Source organism: Gadus morhua, chromosome 5, assembly GCF_902167405.1.
Source record: "Gadus morhua chromosome 5, gadMor3.0, whole genome shotgun sequence".
NCBI lineage: Eukaryota > Metazoa > Chordata > Actinopteri > Gadiformes > Gadidae > Gadus > Gadus morhua.
Genome location: NC_044052.1, coordinates 1,106,311 through 1,117,935, shown reverse-complemented (window position 1 = coordinate 1,117,935; position 11,625 = coordinate 1,106,311). Strand labels below are relative to the sequence as shown.

Sequence of the window (11,625 nt, the reverse complement as noted above, 5' to 3'; positions counted from 1 at the left end):
ATGTAACTTTCAAATAACGCATTGGTTTATAAAAAAGATACTTTTAGAAATAATTTTGGTTTTACATGAAGTCAAAGAATACAAACAATTTATTTTATATTTTTACAATCCACACTTTATTCACTTCACAATTCTATTTCATTTTCCGCAGTCTGAATAAATTCTGTTTACAAATCCACTGCACGATGTCATCCAAATCTTAAAGCTAAAAGCTCTGTCCAGCAAATAGAGTAACACCCCCATAACAAGGACAAATATAGACACCTATTCTTAGCTCCGCTGTCCTCCCACAGAAAGAACACTCTGAGCTCTGAGTGGTAAAGGAAATTAAATCCTATTTCAGATTTATAACACAATGGACCCATCGTGATAATAACTTTCAATCTATGTATGCTGCATTGTCAATGTTCTCCCACTCCATAGCAATGGGGGACATGGAACAGTTTGATCAGGACTTCTACAGCTCTGGGTATTATGTGGACGACCAGGCCGAGGCTGTAGCCTCGACCTACGACGACTGGGGTGGCCGCCATCCTGAATACCCTCAAAAGTATGTTGCTTTAAAACATTGAGGTTTATATCCAGCATAGGAATCAATATTGTGAGTCTTACATTTAACAAATTGTTACGAGTAAGTAAAACACCAAACTTCAGATTACTTATGGAGTATTCCACAGTTTCTACTGTAACTGCTATATCCCTAACCCTGTTATTTACTCATGCTTCCTATAGTGGGACAGAGGCCATGATGCCGGGCATTTTAGATCAATCTATAGAGCAAAGCTACACAGGACATGTCTTCCAGCCACAAAGGGGAGAAGCTGGGACACTAGGAGGCACAGATGCAGATTATTATGAAGAAGAGCCTCCCCTACTTGAGGGTAAAACATCATCCATCATCCGTATCAGCCTGAAGCCTGTATAATCAAATTACAATTACAATGAGGGCATTTAGCATATGCTTTTGTCCAAAGCGACTTACATCGGTTAATACACACATTTTATCCAAACTGTTATGACGCAATGCAGAGGTACATTCTAGAACAACTATTGCTTGTCTTTCTTTCTTCTTTCTTTCATTCTCTCCATATTTTTCTCTTTCTCTCTTTCTTTCTTTCTTTCCTTCATTCTTTCAGCGAGAGGCCCTAGCCTTTTTGCTCATTTATGATTAGTGGTGTGACAAAATATCAATATGCCCTTCTTCGTGCGATACGAGAATCACCAAATATTGCTGGCACCAAATATTTTAATTAATAAAATAGGCACACTAAACAGATTTCCATCGTCCCAGCATCTCTAAACTTAAATGGAAATTAACTAGCCAAAGAGAGAAAATGAAAAACTTAGTTTGGATCATGAATAAACACAGAAATCCAGTACTTTTCCCGGTCATTTTGTATCATAGTTAGACATATATCTTTAGATACCGTTATAGGATTGCCTCACAATATCAATCAATCTTAATCAACAGGATTATTGCCGGATTGCTGTGTCTCAATACAATCTGTATTTTGGGCCATTTATCGCGTATCATTATGTATTGTGAGGCACCCTGTGATCCCTACCCCTACTAATGATATGTAAATCATCATATCGTAGAATTTTTACAACAGTGTCTGCTCAATAGTAAATACCAGATTTGGAGTGCATAGAATATTCTGACCCAAGGTTTTGGGGTTTTCTTTGTTCCCTGACACATTACATTTGTGTACACTCATTAATGATGAAAATATACCCATCAATAAAGGAAAATTAATCATTTGACTTGTATCATTTCCATATCTTTCTCTCTGAAGAGCTTGGCATTAATTTTGACCACATCTGGCAGAAGACCATGACCGTCTTGAACCCGTTCAAACCGGCCGACGGCAGTATTATGAACGAGACCGACCTGACGGGCCCTATCCTCTTCTGCATCACACTAGGGGTCAACCTGTTGATGGTGAGTCCCTGCTGATGTGTGTTTTAGACACCTGCAACACATCTGTAGAAGCTGCTTTGAAGTGCATGAGAATTTCACTTTAAGTGGTTTTCTAACATTCATCCGAGTTCCCCTAGCCTGCCTAAGATCCCCCAGTGGCTAGAAATGACGATATGTGTAAAGCAGGCCCTTGGTATCCTGCTCCGCCTTCGAGAAAATGAAAGCTCAGATGGACAGATTTGGAAATTTCCCCGTATGTCGTCCTAAGGGGAAAGGTTATATAACCTTTCTCTGCTTTGCCCGCCCCGAGAATATGGCCCGCCAATGAGACAATGAGCTTATACCTGCGAGCGGCACATCAGGTATGTGTGTGAATACACACACTGTTACGTGAGTGTTGTACTCTTCTTTGTTATTTGGATAACTGTTTTGCTGTAGGTGTTTTATAGCACATAACATGCAACATAATAACACAACAAAGCATAAAAATTGCGTTGAGCTCCCATTTGGTGAAAAGACTAGACTGCGTTGGGTTCTCCGACATCTCTGGTACTACTCGTAGTGGGGGTTATCTCGGCCATGGTTGAGAAGGAATTGGGGGAAAGGAACTTTGGCTTTTACTCCCTGAAGTCTAGACTGAACTGCGACACGGAGGAGAAAGGGATTGTCTCCCGCTCCGCCCGCCCCTCCGGGAGTATGGCGAGAGCTCCGGCGGGGTGTCCGGGAGTCCGCAAACGTCAACAATCCCTTTCTTCTCTTCGGGTTTCTAGAATATCTTACAGGGCTCAGTTTTTCCGATAACAATGGATCAATAATCGTACCAACATTCTCACGAATGATCTTTCGAACGTAAAAAGAATAGAATACAATAAAATGAAATATTAGAACACAATTGATTAGGCTTAGGCTGACATATGCTATATTGCTAAACAGCCTATGGCGTAATTGTTCAATTAATTAATTGCTCACGTGAAATGACACCTATGTAACACCCTCAGCAAACAGAGAAGGCCTTTTGCAAAATGGCGGACAAGGCTCGAAAGAGGAGAGAAACTTTTAAAGCAGAAGAACTTCACATTCTCCTTGAGGTGGTAGAGGCCAACAAAGGCCTGTTATTCGACCGGTTCAAAGGTGCCCACACGAACGAGCAACAATCTAAGAAGTGGGGGGAAATAGCAGAGAGAATGACTGGGGTCACTGGTACCAATAGGTCCAATGTGGAGGTCAGAAAAAAAATGGCAGGTCTGACCAAAAGAAAAGCATTGGAACTTCGACGCTGACTCTTGCAGGGTTGAACATGGCACACTCCCTCAACGATGAGGAAGAGCAAGCCATGGCCATCATAGGCTTCTCAGCGTCTCAAGGCATCCCCGGGAGAGTGGATATCCATGCGGGTATCACGGAAGAGGGAGACCCTTCAAGGGAGCAATGGCAGGAGGATGAGGAACCCAGGTCCCCCTCCAGTCCACCTCGGCTGCTCCTACCTCCCTACCCGTCATGACACCCATGATCACCGCACTTTCTACCTCGGCTGCTACTACCTACTCAACTCCTTCCACCGCCTCAACTGCCACCGCCTCAATCAGCACATTTAACAGCTGCCAATGCAGCAAAGACCTGGTGGAGTTGGAGAGGCAGAAAGTGAGCCTGCTAAAGGACGTCTGTGGGCTTCTAAGGGAAGCCGCCAAGCGAGACTCCAAATTTCTAGAGGACGATATCAATTGGAAATTTAATAACATTAAGTGTCTCGAGCACTCAAATAAAATACACTGGCTACTGAATCCAGCACAGCAATAACATCACTGTATTTATCCCAAGGGATAAAAAAAAAGTATATTTATATATATGCAAAAGAGTATACCAGAGAGGGATAATAACTAGATTATAAGTCATCATATAGGCTGCACCATATGGTTCTGCCATTGCACACTTAGTGGCGAATTGAAATATTGGCGTGCCTCTCAGGATCTGCACGGAGCTCCTGGACCAGATTGTGGCATACCCCCTGTTCTTGTCTCCGTTCATTGATGGGGTGCACCCAAACCCTTCGTCTTCTCCTTGCCCGCTACAGCGCAGGAGAAGAAGGGCAGCCCTCCTCTGTCTGGCAACAGTTATTTGGTCTGTTGAAATAAAAAAACCTCAATAAAATGTAAAAGAGCTTGCTCAATTAAAATGGATATCTACTGGCTGCATACATGTAAATGTGTAGCTATGTTAAGGCTATATAGATGGATAGATAGATAGATAGATAGATAGATAGATAGATAGATAGATAGATAGATAGATAGATAGATAGATAGATAGATAGATAGATGGATAGATGGATAGATGGATAGATGGATAGATGGATGGATGGATGGATGGATGGATGGATGGATGGATGGATGGATGGATGGATGGATGGATGGATTGACAGGTGACTTCCTGATTTTATACTGCAGCGCGGCCGTCGCGCCGCCTCCTGTTGGTGCTAGGGGCGTGCTTTTGACGCACGTAAAATGCGCGCCGCGCCGCTGCGGCGCCGGTGTGTGAAGTCCTTTACGCCCCGTGCCCACTACATGCGTCCGTTGACTGATGTGGGAAGGCGTGGCTGACTGATGGGGGAGTAGTCTATGCAGATGCATCCGTCAGCCAATCAAATCGCTTCGCCGGGTTCTTCCCGCTACTTCCTGCTTGTTGCGATGCAAGATGACCCGCTTTCCATGCAGTATCGTCAGAGGCCGAGTCGCGTCACAGTGCTTAAATTTGCATACGCGATTGTTACGTCCCCCGCTAGGGGAAGGGGTGGCAACATAAAACCAGATGTCTTTGGTTAACTGGAAGTTGTTTATTTGTTTATTTAGCCCAGAGCATGGGATAAGTTCCCGTGTAGCAATTAACAAGAACCTCGATCAACCAACAAATAACCATTCGAAGACCCAATATGGCAAGCTTCATATCCAAGGCCAGCTGCCGTGGATGTTGAGCTCGCCCGTGCTTTATCCTCCCGGATCCTCGGCCCTCCGATGCAGCAGCCAATCACGTCCGGGGACAGGCACATCAAAATTAACATAATGGTCAACAAATCACACGCGGGGAAAAACACATGATCATTAGCATGAGCATCGACAAACTGAGGATTTTACCCATGAGGGCGGGGTGTCAATCAGCAACCGTACAGCGATCTGATTGGATGACGGATCCGTCGCTGCCAAAAAGTTGAACATTTTTCAACTTTCTGACGGAGCCGAAGGCTCCAACGGAACGGACGGATCCACAATGCATTGCGCGTCCGTCCCCATTAAAGTCAATGGGGATCACGCAACGGACGCATGTAGTGGGCACGGGGCGTTACACCGGGATTCCACCGGACGCGTACGCGCCGCGGAACGGCTGCGCCACGGAACGGCTGCGTCCTCTGCCCTACGTCCATTCCTACCGGGCGCGTAACCCTACATGCCCACTACCTCCGTCAATCGACGGACGTGGGAAGGCGTGGCTAACTGATGAGGGAGTAGTCTTTGCAGATGCATCCGTCAGCCAATCAAATAGGTTCGCCGGGTTCTTCCCGCTTCTTCCTGCTTGTTGCGAGGCAAGATGACCCGCTTTCCCGCTTTCCAGTATCGTCAGAGCCCGAGTCGCGTCACAGTGCTTACATTTGCATACGAGATCTGATTGGATGACGGATCCGTCGCTGCCGAAAAAGGTGAACATTTTTCAAATTCTTTAAATTTAAATGACTCTTGGTTTAAATCCTTCAAAAGAAAATATTTGTCAGGCTACATAGCATCATTAAAAAGCAATCTTGTCCATAGACTTGGTCAATACGCTTAGGTTGCATAATTGCCATGACACACCATTCCGACTGCTGATCGTCGGCAGGAAGGAATTGGAAGAGACGTTATAGAACAAGGGACAAAAACATTATCCAACAAACAGAGGATAGGGGGAAAACGTACAACATAACTTTCTCTCGAGCATATGAAAATAAATAATGGTTGCTCAAAGAGAAACATTGTGAGACATCAGAGGAACCGACGCTGTCGTTTAGGATTCATAATATCATCCGGAGGCGCCAAAGCTTTTGGCGCTGTCACACTAAATTTGTACCGGCTGCCAAATTTGTACCGGGCGCGTCATCCATACGTAATCCACTCCAAATCTGCCTGGCAACAGATGATCGCTTCGTTCGTTGCCTGGCAACGGACGATCGCGTCGAATGACGTGAACATTCGCGAACCTTCTATCTAGCGATCCGTTATCTGTATTGTGCTATTTCGTCCTTGACCTGCTTTAAACACTCAGTTTACTTGCTAAATTTGATTAAACAATTAAATACAATACAAATATAAAGTAAAAACAAGTGTTATCTGTAATGATATCAACATCAGTTATTAGACCGTCACACGGAGCATGCGCAGTTGGATTGGCGCGCTGCATATTGATGTCTGTTCCAAGATACATCGTGTGTTTATTAAGGAACCCAACAAAACATTACATTATCTAGCGATCCGTTAACTGTATTATGTTATTTCGTCTTTGGCAACATGAGCGCGAATGTTTTTTGAAACCTGCCCGGCAAAGGACGACGCGATCATCTGCTGACAGGCAGGTTTGGAATGGATTACGTATGGATGACGCGCCCGGTACAAATTTGGCAGCCGGTACAAATTTAGTGTGACAGCGCCTCTATAAAATAGAGGGATTCTTGCAGTTTGTGGACTCCTGTGCCCTGTACTACCAACCTCGCTGAACATACCCAGGCTTTCTTGGGAAATCCTTGATCGACAGAGACACAACTCGCGATCAGAGTAAAATGGTACTACGAAGCTCATTTAGGATTTGAATTTGTCAACCCGTGAAAGGGGTGTGTTATTTGTGTTATTTTACTCACCTTTACAAAATTGATGGATCAAGAGCAGTATATTTTACTCAAGAGAAACAGATATTCATAATGAACTCCTTTGAGGAGTTCAATAATCAGATAACAGCTAGGACAAAGTTGCGCATAATAAGGCTAGGGAGTGCTGACAAAGAATTGCCGATAGTGTCAATTCGTAAGTGAAACGATTCTGCATGTTCCCAGTTCACCCGCACTACTCGTTTGGGCTTACCAGGTCTATCCGGAAATTTCCCCCATTCCCTGATCCAACTCACAACCAGATGGTGGTCGGTTGACAGTTCCGCCCCTCTCTTTACCCGAGTGTCCAAAACAGCTTCTGCAGCTTCTGCCGCCCGGGTCTGGTTCGTCGAGACCCATGACCTTCGCTGCCACCCATGTGGCTGCGCACCCGACCCCAACGGGTCTTCCCACAGGTGGTGGGCCCATGAGATGAAGAGAGGGGGGGTGCCACGTAGTTTGTTCGGGCTGTGCCCGACCGGGCTCCGTGGCAAACCCGGCCACCAGGCGCTCGCCATCGAGCCCTCCGTCTGGGCCTGGCTCCAGACGGGGGCCCCGGGCTTCCTCCGGGCCGGGTCACATCTCCTCTTTTTTCGATATTCATTGAGGATTTTTGAACCATTCTTAGTCTGGCCTCTCACCTGAGACCACTCTGCCATGAGAGACCCTACCAGGAGCACAAGGCTCCAGACAACACAGCCCTCAGGTTCACAGGGACACGCAAACCTCTCCACCACGATAAGGTGACGGTTCCAGGAGAGGAACTGACATATATATCAGTCCTAATCCTGAACGCACTGTGCATACATTTTTTTACTGCATTTCCCCCCCTGAAATAATTCCATATTACAAAAATCCAAAATAGCTTGTGTGACAACTACATTTATCTTAATGTGCTGATTTGTGAAACATACTTAGGGCAGCAAAGAATCGACTTCATCTGATTCTGCATAAAGTTTCATTGATTGGCTCTCTAGTCTAGAATATTTGTAGACATTAAAAATGCAACGTTGCATTCATTCATTATCATTCAAACGCAGAGGCTAGGCATTGACACACGGCTACTGGTGACCCGATTAGGAGAGCTTGGTCTAGATTCTGCCCATATTGTTGGGCAGGATGAAGTAGGCTATAGGCAGGGTTCGATTTATGAATCCATCTCAGTGGGGGTCTCTTAAAGTTGTTGACGGGGGGGGGGATCGGCCTTTCGCTGAACTTTGACCCGGGGGAACGCTCCGTTCACACGCCAGCGCCTACAGTGCTTAATGCAAACAATTGCAACAAAGTCGCCTGCAGAAATTCTCCGACACCCGCTTGTCTCAGCATGATACATCTCTAGTCTTCTGTCATTGATCAATATGAGGACATTTTAACCACGATGGTTGAATTAAAATGGAGAGCAATGGAATCATTTTATTTTATTATATGTCTTGTGACGTGACGTTTGATCGGGACATTTTGGCTGCACATGTGTTTTTGGAAGTTTTAATTGCTGTCATAAATTATGTTGTTGTTGACTTCTAACATGTCTATCTTTGCTGTTTAAATCTAACAGTAGTTTATGATTAATATATCGGCGGTAACCACTGTTTTTGCTTGCGAAATGGCTCAAGCTGGGCATTCCTTGGTATTGGATGTGTTGTAATAAAACGCATCCAATACTAGGAATGTCCGCTGGTGACGCCACTGAGGCTATAGTAGGCTAACGTTGCTCTTAGCGTCCTACGAGTACGTGCCGTGTTCCGATATCCATACTTCCATGAGTACACTTAAACGAAGTACACTATCCACACTCACTAAGTGCGCTCATTTTCATGTCAGTGTTGTTCCAAATCGAATACTCCGTGGTGCACTAACCGGAAATTACGATCACGACTGCCGCCGCGGCTCCTCCCTCGCAATAAACATCCCGCTTTGAATGGTGAACTCTTTACGCCTAGCAGCTATAAAAAGCTATAAAAGCTAATAAAACTACAAAATGACTATTAATGGCTATGTGGAAACTGCGGCGACTTTGGCTCAGCCTGGCTCCGCCCTCTTCCGCTACGTAGCTAAGATGGCTGCCGTTGAGTACGAAAAGTGTACATCGAAAAGTGTACTTCGCGATTTGACCGTTTGAGTACACCATCCGGGTCCTTTCAGTACACTTATTTTCGCCCGATCTGAATCGGAAGGCCCTACGTACTCAAACTTAGGCTAGTAAGTACGGATAGTATGGATATTGGAACATGGTTATGGAGTCCTCGCTAGCTACAAGCGATTTTACAACGTTCGTTACCAACGATGCTTTCGGGAAACGATGTGAAAACTGTACGATGCTCGTACGACGCACTTCACAATCCACTTAGGCTAACGATGCTTTCGGGAAACTGGGCCCAGATCTCGTCCTTTATTATTTCGCAGCCTGTTCTCCAACCTAAACCACAGAATAGTTTGTTCGTTAGGTCTCCCAAAGCTATGGCGACACTATAGTGCCATAAAGCACTATTGTGATAAAACATGCATTCGGGCGTATTATATTATTTCACAAGCGTAGATGTTAACTGCGAGTGCGCAAATTATCTCTGCACGCTCGAACACTCTTTATATGTATTTTATATGTATTTTTTTTTAATCCGCCTGCCCTTTTCCCGGCATTCATCATGCGGTTTTATCTAAATATCACGCAAATAAAACAAGCAACTGGATTATTCAGTTTTCCCGTTTTGATTTAAAAAACAGAAAACTGTTTATTTGAATCTGTGTATGGTTCGTTCTTTGAATATTCCAATTTAAAACAAAATCAGAAAAAACAATTAACAGAGTCATTTTTTGGTTTTTCTGATTTGGTTTTGAAGCCGAAAAAGGACGAAAGGAATATACAAATAAACAGTATTTTTCTGTTTTTTTTATCAAAACGGGAAAACTGAATAATCCAGTTGCTTGTTTTGTTTGCGTGATATTTAGATAAAACCGCAATGAATGCCGGGAAAAGGGCACGCAGATTAAAAAAAAATACATATAAAAACGTTTCAAACGTTCCATCGAGTCTCTCGCATTCTACAATGGCCAGCTTTGTTGTTTTCCGTGGGAGCCGGCGACTTAGTCTGTGAGTGGACGATCTGAAACTAAATCGGAAACTAGATTTCTTCTTCGAAGGTTGTGCTCTACACAGAACCTCCTCACCGTCATAACGGAGCACTTCGGGGCACCAGATTGCTTTAGAGCGGTGCTGATCGCGTCGTATGTCTTTCCAGTGTCAAATAGTTCACAGTCTATTGTTGGTTTAGGTGGTTGGCTCTTTTTTCTTCGCTGCGTTCTGCCTTCTGGTGTAGCCTATAACTATAAATGAATCTATTTTTGTTTTTCTGTTTCGGGTTTAAAAAACCAACACACAAAACACACAAACACAAATAAAATGCGGTTTATTTGTTTATTCCTTTAGCCCTTTTTCGGTTTCAAAACCAAATCAGAAAAACCAAAAAATGACTGTTAATGTTTTTTTCTGATTTTGCATTATCCTGAATATTCAAAGAACGAACCATCCACGGATTCAAATAAATCTGTGTATGGTTCGTTCTTTGATTATTCCGATCTAAAACATATTCAGAAAAAACAATTAATTGGTTCTAGAAAAAGAGCAAAAGGAATAAACAAATAAACGGCATTTTATTTGTGTTTGTGTGTTTTGTGTGTTGGTTTTTTAAACCCGAAACAGAAAAACAAAAATAGATACATTTATAGTTATAGGCTACACCAAAAGGCAGAACACAGCAAAGAAAAAAGAGCCAACCACCTAAACCAGCAATAGACTAATTATATTTAGCCTTAGTTATGGCCGCACTTGAACCTTATGGTGATTTTATTCGTGAACTATTTGACACTGGAAAGACACACGACGCGATCAGTACCGCTCTAAAGCAATCTGGTGCCCCGACGGTTTGTTAAAGGGGACATAATTTTTTTAAAAAAAAACAGAAAAATACCGTTTATTTTTAAATTCCTTTTGCCCTTTTTCGGCTTCAAAACCAAATCAGAAAAACCAAAAAACTACTCTGTTAATTGTTTTTTCTGATTTTGTTTTAAATCAGAATATTCAAAGAACGAACCATGCACGGATTATTATGCACGGATTGACGTGAAGAAGACGAAATTGCTGTTGTTGTGTTTGAAACTGGCGCGAGGGTTCTTCTTCTTCTTATTGTACAGTTCCGGCAAGGCGCGAGGGTTGCTGGGAAAGCGGAGACGTTTGCAGTGACGTCATGACGTTGCTCTCGCCGGCTCCATGGCTGACTCTGGCCAGTGTGAAACCAACTGGTTCATAACTGGGATAAGGCTGGAACCTGTTTTGAACTAGCCCTAGCACCAGGCCGGAACTGGCTCTTGGTTCTTTTTGGTGTGAAAGGCCCATCAGAGCACTGCTCCCTGAGCAAGGAGCACATCTAAAGAGAGCATTACGACGTTGCAGGCGAGAGGGGGGAAAAACTGCTCTCTCGCTCAAATTTAAATTTTGCACTGCTGGGGAGGGAACCAACGCAGGGCGGGCTCTCCTGTGATTGGCTGTTTCTAAAAAAGCGAGATTTGATTGACAGCCCTCCTTAGTCATGGAAGTCTGCTGAACTATACAGTCAATGGCTGAAACAAAGAAGACAACGGCGTCTGGGGAGAGGTCCCTTCAGATAAGAAACCCTTGGCTGAATTCGGGCATTTGTGATGAACGAAAACTATGGCTTGTGTCAAATTTCATCCAAGTATTTTTCTGAGAAATATGTTAGTGTAGCTAAACATCAATATTAGTCTTTGTATAGTCCATAACGTTAACCGTAGCTCTTCAGAAACGGCCAAT

The 11,625-nt window shown here is 43.8% G+C and overlaps 1 protein-coding gene across 2 annotated transcripts in view; it reads left to right on the top strand.

Annotated features, from left to right (window-relative positions):
- Positions 1 to 271: 271 nt before the first annotated feature.
- Positions 272 to 11,625, top strand: part of zgc:123321 (Protein YIPF5-like) — a 29,128-nt gene continuing 17,774 nt past the window's right edge. The window contains exons 1-4 of one of the 2 annotated variants that reach the window (XM_030355964.1): positions 272 to 317; positions 424 to 550; positions 733 to 881; positions 1,797 to 1,942. In XM_030355964.1, the coding sequence (XP_030211824.1) occupies positions 426 to 550; positions 733 to 881; positions 1,797 to 1,942 (420 nt within the window). In that variant the 5' untranslated portion in view covers positions 272 to 317; positions 424 to 425. Of the gene's footprint in view, positions 318 to 423; positions 632 to 732; positions 882 to 1,796; positions 1,943 to 11,625 lie in introns of those variants that run through there. The other variant, XM_030355965.1, reaches the window with a different exon arrangement.